Source organism: Dipteris shenzhenensis, chromosome 6 (genome assembly GCF_047967505.1).
Source record: "Dipteris shenzhenensis isolate YYH24624 ecotype China chromosome 6, Dip_SZ_1.0, whole genome shotgun sequence".
NCBI lineage: Eukaryota > Viridiplantae > Streptophyta > Polypodiopsida > Gleicheniales > Dipteridaceae > Dipteris > Dipteris shenzhenensis.
In genome coordinates, this window is record NC_141601.1 from 661,366 (window position 1) to 679,766 (window position 18,401).

At 45.9% G+C, this 18,401-nt stretch overlaps 1 protein-coding gene across 4 annotated transcripts in view; it reads right to left on the minus strand.

Moving 5' to 3' along the window:
- LOC147900614 (uncharacterized) overlaps positions 1 to 18,401 on the minus strand; it is a 155,743-nt gene that overhangs the window by 113,870 nt on the left and 23,472 nt on the right. For all 4 annotated transcript variants that reach the window (XR_015541205.1, XM_087376238.1, XM_087376237.1 and 1 more), the window contains one exon: positions 7,672 to 7,722. Coding sequence is in view for 3 of the 4 variants with exons in the window: in XM_087376238.1 (XP_087232364.1) it covers positions 7,672 to 7,722 (51 nt within the window). In the remaining variant the exon portion in view is untranslated. The remainder of the gene's footprint in view (positions 1 to 7,671; positions 7,723 to 18,401) is intronic.

Here is an 18,401-nt window from a genome sequence, read left to right on the forward strand (position 1 = left end):
GATGTGCTTGGATGCACCGCTGTCAAAATACCAAGTGTTCAGTGTTTCATTGACACTGAAAGCAGATGCATCCGTAGAAGAGTCATAACTGCAAGTCAAAAATACATATGTATCATCATTACAAGTGGCTGTACTATCCCGAGCATCTGGAGCAGCCAGCCTAGAATCTGAAATGCAAGATCAAAAGGCATAATCCTATCCAACAAAGTTGGCTGCAGCATCTCCACTGTCAGATGCATGAGGAGCTGAATCTGAAACAGCCATACCGGAGCTGTTTTTCTTCTCTTTTGCAAGCCTTTTCCTGCATTCTGCAATGTGATGACCTGGCTTTTTGCAGTAGTGACAAAAACCCTTCTTCTTGGGCTTACTTGCATCATTTTTAGCGTTTTGTGAAGGCTGTCCTGACCCACTGGAAGGCTGATTTACTGATGTCTTTGCCTGTCCCTTTGTTTTTTATTTAAACTTTGAGAGCATAGCTTGTTCACCTGCACGTGAAGCCAAGTTTTTCCTGGTCTGCTCTTCCTGAAGCAGAAGTCCTATCAACTCATGAAAAGTGAGAGGATTTGCACCCCCCCTCAATGATAAGTTCAGCAAGGTATGAAAGCTGAGATAAGTCTCAGGAAGAGAATTCAGAGTGGTTGTAATCATCTCTGAATCAGGAATAATCTCATCTATGTTTAATAATTGCTCTCTGAGATCCTGTAGCTTTGTGAGGTGGACTGACATGGAGTCACCCTCTTCCATATGTGTATTACTTAACTCTCTTTTCAAGAAAGATACCCTTGCATCATTCCGGGCTGCATATATGCTTTCTAAAATATCCCACGCTGCCTTCGAGGTCTTACACGACCAGATATGCGGAATGATAAATATTTTCACTGAAAGAGAGATGCATGACAAAGCTAAGGCATCCCGTGAATCCCATCTCTTCTGCTCTGGAGTAGTGGCTATAGCTGCACCAACAACTTGTTCTGCAGCTACACCCTGTGCACGACCTCTTCCACCTCCTTGCTAAGGAGGGGTATTAGGTGCCATACCTGCTGGTCGGATCTCACCCCCATTCACATAATCCCATAAATTGCGAGAAACCAGAATATTGTGTACCATAAAACTCCAGAGGGAGTAGTTGGTACCATCCAACTTGTCTTTCTGTGAAAGACCACCGAACTGGAAGTCATTCTGATTTTGCTGGGCCATATCTGAGAAAGAGATTTAAGCACATACAAAACTGAATTCCCTTACTGGGAATGAAATGCACAACTCCCAAAAAACACAGCCAAGCACTGGCTGTAAATGCAACTCAGATTTCTGTACTTGCACTATCAGAAATCTGTCCAAGCATCAAAAACTCTCCAGAATCTGCCAAAAGTGCTGCAAAACACTTCAAGAAAGGCAATATGAACTAAAAACTCCAGAAATTGCTCTCCCAACACAAAAGCCCCAAAATAGGCCTGAAATTGCAACCGGAAAGGGGCAAATTGATCAAAAGCCCCAAATGTTGCAAGAATTGCGCTCTGTCTGCAAAAGCCCCAAATTTCACTGTGAAATTGCAGTGTAATTACAAAATCCCCAAATTTCTTCAAGAAATTGTACTGCAAAACTGAAAGCCCCAAATTTCGAGCTTGAAATTGCAACCAGAAAGGGGCAGAAGTACAGAAAGCCCCAAATTTTGCAATTTCAGCAGAAAGCCCCAAATTTTTTGCTAAACCTCTGAATCTGCCTGCAATGTCTGCTTCACAAGCAACAATGAACCCGAAAATACCCAAATGACTGCAAATGTTTGCACAAATACCACCAGATCTACTGGTACGGTGACTGTACGACAGAGTACTGATTAGAATGTACGGATGTACAACAGAGTACGCATCAACGGGTACAGTTGTACGGAGGAACAAAGTACGGATCAGCGGGTACGGTTATACGGTGCAGAAACGTATGAGGACCTGTACGGAAGCAGGGACGACGACCTGCTGTACGGCTTGTACGCGCAGGTACGGACGGTGACAACGAACCGTACGGATGGTGACAATGAACCGTGCGCGCAGGTACGAAACTATACGGCGAACCGTACCGCCTGGCGACGGACTGTACGGCACTTATACGGACGACGAGTTGTACAATGACCACGCAGGTACTGAAGGTACGGACGCAACAGGAGCAGTACGGCATGGTACGGTACGACAAGGTACTGAAGGTACGAAAGGTAGCAGCAGGAGCGTGGGCTGTAGGCTGGAGCTGAACGGGGAAGAAGCAGGGAGCAGAATCAATTGCTCTAATACCAAATGTGAGAGATTGCGGAGAGAGAGAGAGCAAGAGAGTGAGAGCTTGAGAGCTGAAAGCTTGAGAGCTGAGTTGCAATAGAAGAGTGTAAAAGAGTACAACTCAAAGAGTGAGAGATAAGGTTTTGTCCTAGTGACAAAACCTTAGTAGTCACCTAGCTGGGAAGATGCCCCATAACCCATGGTGATGACGAGTGCCAAGAGATGAGATCTCACCGCATATGCGAGCGGGCTTTTAGGCACCTTACAACACTTTAGGCGCATCGCATATCACGTTGCTTGACAAATTGTAAGAGACGGCTTTTCATCTTGCACAGGATGGATGACATGATCAGATCTTTTAGAGGAGGGGATCCCACTATTGCATGGAGGGCCTTAGCGAGCCCTTTGCCTCAACCCACGGTGGCTTGTATGGGTTTCCTTTTTCTTTTTTGTTCTTTCGAGGCCTCTCGAAGATGGTAATCTCTCTCTCTCTCTCTCTCTCTCTCTCTCTCTCTCTCACAGAGAGTTCCTAGCACATCTAACTCAATATTGTCCTTGAGGCCTACAAACACAGAGACCAGCATACAAGCATAGATACAAGCATAGAGCAGAGCACATGAGGAACTGAGTGAGTCCAGTTAGAGCACGATCACGGATTTTTTCTCAGTAGACCCAAACCAACGATAGCATGGGACCAAGGTGCAGGAAAGAGCCAGAGTGCACAATTCAACAAACCCGAACACTCACATGAGGAGCATAGACATATCCTCTCTCTTCGACATGGGGAGACAAACGACTGGGGTGACGATAGCACTTGTCACACAACGCGCCACATCACGGAGAGTACAGAGGAGGAGGGATGGACCTGGATAGGCCAAGTGTCAACAGCAATCTATCACTTACTTTCCTCCTTGACATCAGCCCTCACCGATCTCGAGCCACTATCAAACAAGCTCCTCTTGTCTCACCTCAGGCAGCCGTCCGATGGAGTTGGTCCCACAAATAGCACACAATTCCAGCCACTCGAATGCACGGCTGACTGGTTGGTAGGTCGCTAGGGGATTCTCCTTGGTGTTTTTTCGTCATTTTGGGTGTCTTGCACCGATAGCGCGATGTATTACATTTTTTTCTCGTCAGACTTGGGTAAGGGTGCTCATTTGGTGGCCCCACCCTTAGCTTTCATGTATCCGATGTTTTTTTCAGTCTCATAGACCCTTCGGTCTTTTGTAGACGTTAATAGACTCTCTCTCTCTCTCTCTCTCTCTCTCTCTCTCTCTCTCTCTCTCTCTCTCGTAGGTCTGTAGTAGGTCATAGCAGGTCTGGCGTTGGCTTGGCATAGGCCTGGCATAGGTCTATTGTAGGTCGTTGCATGTCTGGTGAAACCACCCTCAACAACGTAAAGGGTGGTAGGATCCACTTAATTACAACATACACAGTAAATAGACAAGTAAATATGCACCACAAAACAAATCACAGGGGAGCTAGAGAGCTCCTACTCAGAAACAAGAACACCGATTGGCCCCAAATATTGGCACCCCTTGCAGTATTTATTTAACATTCATTTGAAGCCAAGCGGCTGATTACAAAGGTCTCTGGAAAGCTGCACCACAGGCAAACCAACGCCCGCAGACTCCCCGTCCAGCCCACCCTGTAATTTCCTGCTCAACTTCAAACGGCGAACAACATCCAATCACTAGACAATCCTGTATCCTCAGCCAACCAAAGTATGCAACAAAGACCCCAATAGCATCGCCTGTCTGACCCACACCTACAATTGCACAACCAAGTGCCCAACCAGCCAAACACGGCTGAACAACTGCAAGGCAGCCCCCTCAACAACTTAACTCTGGTAATCAAACAACCAAACACTTCCCAGCGGGTTGCCTCAATCTATAGCCTCCCTGGCCACTCCCCAACAGCATAAATCAACCTTTCTTCGCGAGGAAAGAAACCCAAACGCAATAACTAGCCAGCAACCAATCAAGGAATGGCAAAAGCGGGCAAAGACAAGCCTTCTTCTACCCGGAATCCACAGAAGAAAGGTCACCTAGGCTGGAAAACCCTAGATCCTGTGGAGATAAGCTGATTCCACCCTGGCACAGCCTAGAAGCAGCCTGAAATAGAACACCCACGCCTAGAAAGATACCAAAACCAACCACAACACCCAGAAAGCTCTAGAAAATCAGGTTGAAATCTCCTACAAAGACTAAAAGCCTTGAAAAGCAAGTCGCAGTTCACCCGGAGCAGCCTGATCAAGTCCAAAACTCCTGAAACAGCCCTAGAACCAATCGCACTGGAAGAGCCCAAAAGCAAATCGCAAATTGGAACAAACACCCTGGCAGAAATCACCACTTGCAACAAGCTCCTGGATCAATTGCAATTTGCTCTGGCAGGCCTTGGATCACTCGGAGCTGGCCCCTGGGTCAAAACGAATTTCCCTGGCAGGCCCTAGATCACCTGAAGCTGGCACCTGGGTAAAAACGAATTTCCCTAGCAGGCTTTGGATCACTTGAAATTGGCCCCTAGGTAAAAACAAATTTCCCTGGTAGGCTTTGGATCACCTAAAGCTAGCCCCTAGGTAAAAACAAATTTCCTTGACAGTCTCTGGATCACCTAAAATTGGGCCTTGGGTAAAAACGAATTTCCCTGGCAGGCTCTGGAACACCTGAAACTGATGATCTGGCTCCTCTCGAACTCATTTGGCCAACTACCTCTTAAAGAAGGGCTCCCTTCCCCCTTTTAAAGCCCTAGGCTCCAAAAAGTAGTGTTTTTTAATTGCACCACTCTTTTGGCCCCCCTGTTGTATACTTTGGCCCTAGGAATGAATTGCCTAGTAACTGGGCGCATATTTACTATTTCCAAGGGCCCACTAGGAATTTTAATTCCCCAAGTCCCGCTCCATGGCCGGACCCTCACGCCCCAGAGGCTCAAGGAAGTCACGCGCAAATTACGGGAGTCGCAAATCAAAAGTCCCATAATTTCACGTCCTCATGATAGAGCCCCCTCTTGAAAGAAGGCAAACGTCCTCGATTGCCTGCAAAAGAAAACCAAGTGGAAACACTATAATGTTTGTTAGGCAAAAGACAAGCAAACATTCCACATACATGCATACATGCATACACAAACAATATGCTCCTCACGATGTCCGATCCACCTCACATATGGTTATCCCTAAGGACCCACTGCCAGTGGTACATCATGAGCATATGCAAACACTTAATGCATGCACATAGATACTCAGACTGTACTTCGTAGGGATAGTTCATGCATGCTTTACCCACCTATGGCCATCTCTTCAGACCCACACTAGTGGTACATCATGAACCTGTGAAGTACCTAAGATATCAAATCCAAATCTGAGTGGACAGCCAACCATGCCGCCAACAGATCACCAACAATGCATATACGATTTGTAGAGCTACAAATAACAAATTCATATAGCATTGCAAACCAAGCGACTAGTACACCCACTGTGACTAGTACACCACGTACATCGCGGCCAATGATGCACAACATAGACCACTTCCAGGAATTGCGCATCTAGAACCAAGGTCTAAGGGAATCCATTCTCTTTTTGTCGAAACCAAGTACCACATGACAAAAAAGAGCATTCCCATCTTGTCGCATCCTCATGACAAGAATAACATGCATACCTCATGGCAAAAATAGCATTCTTATTTTTGTCGAAACCTCATGACAAAAATAGTAATCTCATTTTGTCGAAACCTCATGACAAAAGAGCATCCAAAAGTAGCAGGGAAAACACCATCCTACAAACCGTATACATCATCCAAAATCGGGTGCCAAAAAGAGTGGTAGACTCTGCCATACAAAATTCTTTTTACAAGTACCTATATACCGTGGTAAAACAAAACCAGCCATAAACTACCCGTTGTGGAATCAGGAACTCTTGCCCTTCGGAACATTCCGTGGCTCATCCGTGTCACTAGCCGGCTCCTTCCTTTTACAGTTGGGACAATCTCTAGACCGATGTCCCTCCTCTTTGCAAATAAAACATTTGCCAGCTTCATATAAAGCGCGTCGTTCCTCTGAGACAAACGATTACGTTCATCCTTTTGAGGATTAGCTTTTCTATCAGACTTATCCCCACGAGATCCATTCTTAGATTCTTGCTTCTGTCCACCTTTGAATCTAGAAGTCCTCCCCTACATCAAAGCATATGCCGTGCTAGCATTCTTGATAAGCTGAGACACATTGGAGACTTGAGTCTTCGTGCAGTAGTCTCTCAAGTCCTTAGGCAGCCCACAACAATATTTTCTTAGCCTGCTTAGTAAAAGGAACAAGCCGGTAGGAACTAACGGGCAACAAAGCCGCCCAAAACTTGATGTTATACTCCTCTAAATTGCGGCAATTAATGAAATTCAGCTCATGCCAAGCAATCATGATATCCACTTCAAAAGTCGTGGTAAGCCACGCAGCCGAAAACACCTGCTTGAAACCTACCCATGTGTTTGGTGCAGTGTTTTGCATAAGCATAGTGGTCCACCACTGAAGTGCATTCTCCTTTAGAAAACTTGCAGCCCGGCATACTTTGGATGACTCTGTGAAATTCCCTCCTGTGTAGGTTGCATCGAACTGCTGCAAAAAGGTCAAGGCCTTAAGTTTGTCATGCACCCCACTAAATGTCTCAAATTTTACGACTACACCTGCCTCTTTAAAGTCCTTCAACTTCCCTTAAGGTGCCAAATTGTCATAAACAAGTGCCTGGGCAAAAGGCACAACAGCACTCACTCTATCCCCCACACTACCAGCATTAGGAAAAGCCATACTATTCAGACCAGCACCCAAACCGAGGGGAGGCGTCACCCTTGACATAGCTCATCAGATCCAGAGATCGAGGAGACCACGCCCTCCGCCACCACGGGAGACATCCCGACAGATGCAGATACGTGAGCTCTTTGCATCTCATCAGAGAGCCACCATGGAGCCTGGATACGTGGAGCTGGTTCATGCACTTGGGACTTTAGCTCTGAGCACTTGATATTTTCATGCCAACCTCATGCTATTTTGCTAATTTTTTGCTATTTTGTACTAGTATAGCATTTTAGTACTCAGCAAGGGCCTTAGTGAGCCCTTTGCCCTAGCCCACAGCGGTCTGTATGAGTTACTTGATTCCGTACTTTGTCCCAGAGGCCCGCGAGGCCTCTTGCGGACGTTAATATATCTTTCTTTCTTTCTTTCTTCTCCATGCCAAAAACATTACAACTCTATGTCAGCACGATACTATAGCGTTAAACAATGTTGCCTCCTCTTTGGGCCTAATTTTCAAAGCATATAAACAAGGATTAGTATCATCAAGTTATCCTACACACAATTCTGACTAAATCAGCTTGAGAACTGAGCTCCTTATTCATTTATTCTCACAAGTCATGTCAACCGAAATATATACCTGCAGTTTGGCCAGCGATCCTTCATTGTCTGATTTGATATTTACTATCACCTACAATCACAAACAAGTTGAAATCAAGAAGAATATAAAATATGTTTTATCATATTTATAATCATGTTTACTGCACATACATGAAGCCTTTATTTCAGAATTTGACAAAATATATCATTGACAGTGCTGCATACATGCATAATCATTTGTGTATTGATTGTATAGAAGAGGATATGTAGAATATGCATTTAATTCAATTTCCCTGCAGTGCCAAGTGTATGCCATGATACCTGTACAATGTGTATCTAATATACCAGAGAGGATATGCAAGGTGAGCCTTGATTGATGCAAGATGACAAGGATAAACCACCAGGTAAACAAGGAGCAGCACAGCCTTTTATTTACCAACCTAGGGATTAAAAACTTAGAAGGCAGGCCACTAGAGCGTGGAGCACCCAGCTTTGCTGATACTAAAAGGGATTGAGGAGCAATTTGCTGTTTCTTTATCTGCCTTCAGCAGGTGCACTCATCAACTGGAATTTGGGTCAATGATGCAGATACGCCAGGTTGGGGGATTCAGCTTGGTTTTAGATGGATAGACAGGGGTACACTATCGGATATTTGGGATGCAAGGTAGATGTTGATGTGACCCCTACCCAACAATTTCTTCCCGTTTTGGAGAACATCAAGGGGACTTTCCTCTATTGAAGCTCCACTACTTAGCCTCCAGAGCCCTCATGGTGAACCAAGTTTTACAAGATTCTGCATGGTAAGTCACTCCTTTTGTTGCTTCTCATCCTCGTGCATTGGTCAGCTTATGATATCGATACAGAACTATCTTTGGTCCACATCTGATGGCACACATGACCCAATCATCTTAACTAGACATGAGGGGTGAAAAGCCTTGCTAGGTAAGTTGGTCATCAAAGGACTCCTCGGCTTGCAAAGACTTCTTCAATCAGCCAATTCAGGGCTGCAGTCCCCACTGAGGCAGCGATTGGCTCTTGAGCACAAGATGGATCTTCACAAATGCCCATATTAGACTTTTCCCTTCTTGGGTTATCAGAAGAGCTACCTTCACTGAAGTGGCACACCATCACCCAAGCCTTACGGGGCACTCGCAAATGCACCTTACAAATTGACACAGCTATCCCTCTTGATTGGCTTTAGGTTATCTGTAGAGGCAAGCGAGTCCTTTATGCAGTTGAGGGTTGGAGACTACTCAGATTGACAAAGCCAGGGCAGATCGTGAATGCTATTCTCAACACAATCAAAGTTGTTGGCATAGTGAGGGGCAATGGTGCATAAATCCTCACCCCTCTCTTGACTCGGGTTATCCATGGTGCATCTAGCTCTATGGTGCCCTCCTCAACACCTACCTTGGGACCCATGAGAGAGAGAAAGTTTATTAACATCTCCAAAAGGCCGAAGGGTCTATGAGATTTTTGAAAACAAGATACAATAAAAGCTAAGCGGTGGGGCCACTAAAAACGGGTCCCCATACCCCAAGGTTGGTGTGTGGAACAAGACAATAAATAAATACACCGCAATATTGCTGCGAGAGGGAAACCCGGAAGATAGAGGACGGTGATGGTGACATGTGTCCTTCGCAATCTAGGCTCCCTCTCCTTCCTCTCAGACCCGATTATAGATGCCTTCTCTCGACCTTTTGTCTCACTCAATGCTCACTTCGCCACATGCGACACTCATAGAGAATCCCTCGTTCCTCATGCATGATGTGACAGTGGCTGCGCCTCTTCGACCTTCTGTTGGAAAGGAATACAAAGGTCCTGACTTCACTGATCTCGCTTCCTTCCCTCCACTAGTCGACAACTTCCCCTCTCCACCTCAGTAGAATGTTGGAGACAGCGGAAGTAGAGAAATCTAGGCAGCTCCTTCTGGTTCCCAAGGAGGAACCGCTGAGCGAGGTAGCACCTTTACCTTCTCAGGCCGGGGAGGAAGCGGGTTGGGCAAGTCAGCAGGTCATGGTGCTTTCTACTTCGGAGCACCGACTTCTCGCCACTCTGGACAAGCCACAGCACCCAGCTCCTCGTACGCGGGGGCTCTCCAGCAAAATAGAGGGGGCTTCTTCTCAGCTCCCGTCAGAGAACGAAAAAACCTTCTGGCAGCTCCCGGACAAGAGGAAGTACACGAAGCAAAGCACGGGACCCAGACCAAAGCTGTGAAGCCGTCCCAAGAAAATGGTCCGTCGTCCTCCAAGAACACCCACAGAGACAAATCCTACGTCCCCTTCTTCGATAGCACAGTGACTGGAGTCCGAGCACCTGAAGCTCCACGAGACTTTCAAGAGCCGAGCTCAACAGGCCTTCCAGGAGAGAGGACAACTACTGCATCAGGTAAAGCTGTTTTTGCACAGGTTGATGAAGATCTTCTTGAAGAATCTGTCGAATGGCTTGAATCACGTGCACTCATCGGGTACCTGCATGGTCCGCATCCCTTTTCTTGAGAACTGGTTTCGAACCAACTGGAGTAGAGAGGTTACTTGGTCACCAATATCCGCTTCCTAAGATGAGGGTACTTCATTTTTCTCTTTGAAAAAGTTGAGTATGCTTCGAGAGTCCTTCTGCATGGACTCTAGACAGTGCGCAATCAGCCACACGTACTATTCTCCCGGTCTGGGTAGAGCTTCCTGACCTTCCTTTCTCGCTATGTAATCAAGCTGCTTCAATATGCAGCAGCTTAGGTGAGGTAGTCAGTGTCGAAAGAGAGCAGTTCATTAATCCCAGGGTGAACCCTCAAGTGTGCGTGCAGCTAGATCTAGCTAAAGAGTTACCTGAAACCATTGTAATCCTCAATCGCAGGGGTGGAGTGATCAGAGAGCAAAAAGTTCTGTACAAGAACTTGCCAAATTCATGTTTTCTCTGTGGACTGTCTAACCATACAGTTAAGAACTATCCCTTGAAGCGAACCAAGCCCAAAGGGAACACAAAACCTCCTCAGGTTCCCGCAGCCCGAACCCAAGCTTACTCCTGACATCCCAGTGAAAAATGCTTTCGAGGCGTTATCAGAGACGGTTCCTGAACCCAACCTCCAGCTCATTCCCAAGCCTGAACCGGGAGAGGAATGTGCCAAGGATTTTGAGGATGAAGTTAACAAGCGTGATGATATGTTAACAGAGAACCTGGATGACTCGGAGGAAGATCTTCCTCTTCCTCCTCAAGCGGATAAAGATATACTGGTCAAATGTAAACCTACGGTCACGGGACACAGCAAGAGGAGGCTTTCGACAGCCAAAGGTCCTTCTGCGCATACAAGTAGCCCAAACCCCAGGGCCAAAAAGGGGCAGAAAAAGCATGTTAAGTAAAGCCATTTCGTTCCTGTTCTGAACATTCGTGGTCTCACTGACCCCAACAGGGCAGGTATCTTGGCCACTTGGCTGAAAGGAAAATCTCTTTCTCCTACCTTTCTGGCTCTACAAGAGGTTAAAACTACAGGAGACACTCTAGTCGCATGACTCAGATGTATTGATAAGAGGAGAACTTGGTATGCCACCTCCCACGAAGATGGTAGAGGAGGGTGCGCTATTGGAATTTTGTCACACTATTCCCAGAGCGTTCTTGATGTTGTGGTTGATAGATGGATCTTGATGAAATGCCTTCTCAAAGGAATCAAGTTCTCGCTAGTGTCAGTCTATGCCCCCACAAGTTGTCGTGAGAGAAGCACTACTTGGCAGTCCTTATCAGATCTATGTGACGAGGCTGTTTTGATAGGAGATTTTAACATGGTTGAAAGAAGCACGGACAGATGGTAAAGGCACCACTATAAGAGGATATGAGCTCTAATCATGGAGTGAACTTAAAGATTTTCTTTTCTTGGCTGACATGAATTGTGCAGGGGACCTAACATGGTCCAACAGGCAGATAGGGAAGTTAAGGAGAGAAGCAAGGCTTGACAAAGCCCATCTCTCTCAGAATCTCCTACAATCCACCTCTAACTCCAAAATCATTGTCTATTCCACCCTTTCAATTTCAGATCACAAGCCACTTTTGGTTCAGTGCGACTTTGGGTCAAGAAGTAGAGCCTCATCTTGGTTTAAGGCTGACCCCAGCCTTTTCCAGCTAGGAACTGTGCAAAACAAAGTGAAGGAACTGTGGACTGCCCCCAGACTCATTGATGAATCAGCTGCAGACTTTTGGCTACAGAACGTTCTTAAAACAGAGGAAATACTAAAGCAGGCTAGAAAGCACAAAGATAAAGTCCACCATAAGAGGCTAGATGCTGTCCAAAAGAGACTCGATGTCCTTGAAGCTCATGCGCGCAGGGATAGTCAAGCTCAGATTAGAGTGAACTTGCTAGGCTAGAACTCATAAATATTCTTCAGCTAGACTATACACCAAAAGATGGTAGGCAGGTAAACTTGGTAGACCCACCAAGGAAACTTTCAAGATCATTCGCAGGAAAAGAGCTGTTGAGGAAATTCCTCTTCTCGAAGTCAATACAAACAGTTGGGCACAGTCTGACATTGAAAACAATGACTTTATCTGTGAACATTTTAAGAACCTGCTGTCAAATACTATGCAGTCAGATAAAGAAGTGGTACGAGCAAGAAACAGATGCCAGGCTGCAAGACAAGGAGTGATCACAAGTCTAGATCATCAGAGTTTGGAGGTCCCTCTTACACTGAGAGAGCTCAAGGAAGCGGTGCTTGTCATGAAGGACGGTAAGACCCTGGGAGAGGACAGTCTGCCGGTTGAGTTTTACAAAGTCTTTTGGGATTGGGTAGGCCCCAGGCTCCTAGAGGTGTGGCAGGAAAGTGTTTCTACTTCGTGTCTTCCTGAACATCTGAACAGTGGAATAATCAAGCTGATTCCCAGGGAAGGAAGAAAGGACTTGATTAAAAATTGGAGACCTCTAGCTATGCTTAACTACAGCTACAAAATCTTCGCCAAAGCGTTAGCCCTAAGGATTCAACACAAGATGGACAGATGGATTATGCAGGAACATAAGGGTTTGATAAAAGGGAGGCACCTCCTGGAGGCTACTGTAAATATCTGGGAAGGCTGTGAACATGCACCAATCAAGATGCACTCTTTGTCACCAAGATTAGCACTTTGGGATGGAAACACCAATCAGACAAAGAGTGCATCTTGTTGGGCACGATTGAACAAACTGATTTCCAAATGCAGATCTTTCCTGTGGCGGAACAAACAGGATCCCCAAAGTTAGATGGAGTTTTTGTACCACACCCAAGAGTGAAGGAGGAGTGGGGGTAGTGGACATCAAACAGGTGGCGGCGAAACTGGCTGCAATGTGGATTCTCAAAGTACTCCTAAGCCCTAAGCTTGATTGGGCTTCGCTTCTTGCATGGAATTTCAAGCACATCCAACCTGTCAAAGCCAAGGGGTGGAAAAGATACCCAATCCTTTCTACTGTTTTTTGCCCCGAACCCTGCTCAACAAAGGGAAGTGCCTTATGGAAATCTCTTTGGACAGCTCAAGTCAATCAAATCTCAACTTCTGTTCTCCGGGAAAGGATCCTTTATGCGTCTGGATTCCATATGGACTTCCGCAATACACAGAAACGCTTTACAACAAGGGCCTCCAATCTTGGGGCTGTGGCACAGTGACAACTCAGATGGAAAAGTTTGCTAGAGATCAGAAGAGAATTCAGACTCACCAATCAAGATGCACTCTTTGTCACCAAGATTAGCACTTTGGGATGGAAACATACAGTGGAAGGGAGGCGGGGTTCTTAATTACACCTTTAATTGGATCCTCTCCCCCCACCTGCTTCCTGTGCCTACCCCCTTCGATGATATAGGAGACATGATCCCCATTCTAAATGCTCGTTGGAACTCCGCTCGATGCTGGAAGCGGAGATTCCTCCTGTTTATTTGGTCAAAAGCTATCCCGGAGAAGATGTCAACCCTGCTCTGGCTCATCATGCATAAGGCGGTATGGACCAATGTAAGGGGGCTGTGATGGCAAATGTCAATGATGTCCAGGATCCCAAGAGGATGTTTTTCATCAACCATTGGTCCCACGTGATGTGGGGCCAAGGGCTTTTGGTGGATCAGTCGAGCAAGAAGTGGAACCTAAAGTCTCTCTATGTAGGACCAATCTGTCTCCGATAAGTCTGTCCTCGAAATAGACTACCATACATCCCAACTAGATAGACAAGCGAATCAAATAGGAGAAACTTGGTACAAGGGTTCTGAAAATGCGAGTGAAAGCATTGATGCTCGAGTCTAGCTAATGTAGCATACCCTCAGTTCAAACAAGTATACCCTCAGCTCAAACGAGTCACATCATGAGGATCATGCCCGAGAAGAGAACCCCCAGACATGTATACGATGCAACAATCTTTGGTTTTCCCAACTTGACCTTCTCCCCATAGGGCACCATCCTTCTTCAACTACAGAGTCAAAAATGCTAGAAAAGCCCAAATTCAAAGCTTCCAATGCTCAGAGAGTACATTGGGGACCATTGGCATTACACTATAATACACATGCAAACTCATTTTCAGGAGACGACTCTAGAGATCCAATTAGAAGAGAGAATTTCAATTTCTTTTGGCTCTTCCAGCACGGAGGACTCCCAACACCTAGAGTAGGCCTTGTAGCATGGAGCACTCTCGATCAACACCTAGTGATAGGCCTTTGGTGCCGATCCCAGATGCCCATGATGGCTCACGGCATTACAGTCCATTTAGTATTGCCCTTGGGATTGCAGAGAGGCCCAGAGGACCTAGCAGAGCAAGTGCACAATGCTTGTAAGTCCTCAAGTGTTCTAAGGAGGAGCAAATTCGGACAAGGTACACATAGAAGTCGGTTCACAGGATGGAGATGAGGAGAGATATTGGGAAATGAGGGTCTGGGGGTGTAGCTGTCCTCTTCAGATCACACCTGAGACCACTCATATCTATGATGCGGATGCATGGCATATATAGGACTACGACCAGGGAGTTAGTGGAGCATCGTCATCAACGTGTTGGCATTGGGCCTGGATGTGTCGGTGAGAGAAGGTGTTGGAATGGTCACCTCCCCATCTGTAAGCCCCCATATGAGGAGAACATTGGGGAGGTGGACCTAGGGATGTATAGACTGCCACATGGGCAGCACATGAGCTGTCATGTGGACAGCACAAGAGACCTTGTGCAGGAGAGATGGTGGGGCATGTAGCCCTGGATCTGACCTGGCAAGACAGAACTTCACAACAGGTGTACGGGCTGGAACAGGCCCCAAATAGAGGCGCACAGAAGGCGCTGACATCAGCAAGCGTACGGAGCAGTGTACAAGGCTGTGCAGACCCCATCAGATAGTACAGGCAGAGTTTGCCATGACCCCTCTCCAGGTTGATGCCATTTTTCAGACAGTGGCATTCCTCCACAAAGTTTGGGACCTACCTCGCGAGAGCCTTTCGAGACTGGCACTAGAGTCTTCCATACGACTAGCAGAGAGGGGGGTCGGTACAGCATGGTATGCACGCATCACCGCATGGTTTGCCAATCACGGCATTCAGATGGATCGGCTTCCCCCGTTTCAATATAGCATGGATGCACCGCCCGAGTTGATCCCACGAGATGAGATTAACCACATCATACGGTTAGATCTCCTTCAACTCCACACATCTCACACTTTTGGGGGGGGGACCAAGAGTTTCCCACCAAGACCCAACTCTACTATGACCATTTCCTGAGAGTATCGGAGGATGGGCTCATCATCAGACCTCAATATCTCGAGGACAAAGGAGTCTCACATGCGTTGAGGATTGCCATCGGACAAATGCGGATCTCGTCCCATCAGCTGAGGATCGAGGCAGGGAAAACTACAGGCATACCCAGAGAGCAGCGGACTTGTAGGTTGTGCACGATGGGGGCAGTCGAGACAGAGGAGCACTTTCTATGTGTCTGTCAGCCTACTATGAGATCTGAGAGCGCTACCACTGCCTTTTTCAAGAGGGGCACAGCTTTGGCCCACTCTCACGACTGATCCACTTCAAAGGCCAGGTTTTATTGAGCTCTACCTAATGGAGATGCGACGACACAGAGAGACGCTACTGCAACATATCAGAGAGCTGTAGGATGGAACCACCGCACCACAGGGTATTGAGGTAGACTAAGCGCAAAGACATGTCACGGATTTCTATGCATTTGACTCAGCTCCAGGGCACTCTGGGGTAGAGGAGGAGGAGCTAGCCGACATGAGATATGTATGGATCGGTGGAGAGAGCCGACAGAGCACTGCTGGACGAGGGACTCAGAGAACGTACACGACGCGACAGGCGACCAGAGCACACACGATCGAGGTTCGACCTATTTCAGCTCTCCTCAAGGGAGATCAATCGAGGCGAGGTGTCACCCTTGACATAGCCCATCGGATCCAGAGATCGAGGAGACCACGCCCTCCACCACCACGGGAGACAGCCCGACAGATGCAAATACGTGAGCTCTTTGCATCTCATCAGAGAGCCACCATGGAGCCTAGATATGTGGAGCCAGTTCATGCACTTGGGACTCTAGCTCTGAGCACTTGATATTTTCATGCCACCCTCATACTATTTTGCTACTTTTTTGCTATTTTGTACAGTATAGCATGTTAGTACTCAACAAGGCCCTTAGTGAGCCCTTTGCCCCGGCCCACAGTGGTCTATATGAGTTACTTGATTTCGTACTTTGTCCCATAGGCCCGCGAGGCCTTTTGCGGACGTTAATCTCTCTCTCTCTCTCTCTCTCTCTCTCTCTCTCTCTATATATATATATATATATATATAGGATAGGAGGATTGGACACTTATTCCATTCAAAGGTTGATTATACTGTCAGATTAGAGGCAGGTGGTGATGTTCATAACATGCCTTTACACATAATATGGATGTCTGTATTCTGACAGTACTGGGGATATTGCAATATTTTGTGTGGCAGTTTGCTTCATTGTCAGGATGAATCTTAAGAGGTTTTATAATTTTGCTAGGCTTGTACCTAGAGAAATCGTAGGTATAATCCAGGTTGGTTGTGAGGAATCCTATATTTTTATGAGAGAATAAGTGCTGACCCAGTTTTTGTTTGCCAGTTATGACTGCTGTCTCCAGATTTTGCTGCCCTAATCTGTTTTTCCATAAGCTAATTCTTAGCAGTTTAAGATACTCTTCATCTGTATAGGAGGAAAGTAATGTTATGAGTGGACATTGACACTAGGAAGTTTGCTTTTATATAGAACTGCTGATTAAGAAATTTCTCCTCTCTTAATACAGATGCAGATTACCAGACAGTTGGACTTAGATAGAATTGCTTTGACACTAGGAATGTTCCTTTTATATAAAACTGCTAATTACGGAATTTCTCCTCTCTTTCCTTGGAAAAATAGAATAATGATAGGTGTGAATTACCAAAGAATTGGACTTAGATTATAAGCTGAAGCTCTATGAGCAGTTGACAGCCATGTGTCTCTACCTAAGACAAGCCTGTGCTTGATCAAAGCCAACATTTGTTGTATGCCATTGTGTCTTGCACAAGGGATGTCATGACACTCAAAAATGACTTTTTCCTCATGTCTTGAACATCTTGCAGCAAACTTCCCCCTCTCGGAACAAGAGACCATTCTGAACAGAGTACCAATCTTGAATTTCTTTTACCACGAACCATTCGCACACATCAATAAAATGGGGTGGCTGAGAGTAAAAATTGAACAATTTAGACTGTACCAAGGCAATGCTTAAAGATTGAAATGTGCTCAACTACTTTTGGTCTGAAGCTGTAAATACAGCTGTAATTTTACTCAATACAGAAACAACAAAAGCTGTCACTGGAATGCACCCCAGGAGGCTTTTACAGGCAGAAAGCCAAGTGTAAACATCCCAAGTTTTTTGGCTGCACTGCTTATGCACGTATTCCAAATGAGAAGAGGAGAAGTTAGATACAAAATCTGTAGAGTGCATTTTTGTTGGATACGCAGAAGAGAAAAAAGCATAGAGCTTATATGATATGCAGACCAGAAAGCTCATAATCAGCACAATTTAGAATGTACCAAGGCATTGCTTAAAGATTGAAATGTGCCCAAATATTTTTGGTCTGAAGCTGTAAATACAGCTGTAATTTTACTCAATACAGAAACAACAAAAGCTGTCACTGGAATACACCCCAGGCGGCTTTTACAGGCAGAAAGCCAAGTGTAAACATCCCAAGATTTTTGGCTGCACTGCTTATGCACGTATTCCAAATGAGAAGAGGAGAAGTTAAAGTTAAAAATCAGCAAACCGCATTTTTGTTGGATATGCAGAAGATATAGGTTATATGATACGCAGACCAGAAAGCTCATAATCAGCACAGATATGTTCTTTGAATCTGATGACACTTAAACTGGATGACGGGAAAAACAGCAGCCATTCACTCTTGAAATTGAAGAAGAGGATAAACCTAAGGTTCAATTGGAACAATAACCAGATGACAGGCAAGCAGGCTGAAAAAAGATAAACGAGTTTTTTGATAAGGATAAGCAAAAGGTGGTTGAGGAATAAAGTCCCCCTGCTACTCCAGAGAAAAGCTTGCCAGATGGAGCACGGATCTAATAAAAGGTTCAGAGATACAAGAACCCCATTAGAAGGACCTAGAAGGTCACAAAGGGTGACAAAGCTGATTGAGAAACTCAAGCTTCTATAATGCAGCATTTGTGGGAGAGATGCAGAAGGAACATGCTTCATTGGTCGGGTCATGCAGGCTGACTAGGTCAGCTGTTTTGCATCCCCTACACCTACCCCGACTAGGTCACCTGTTTGCAGCCCC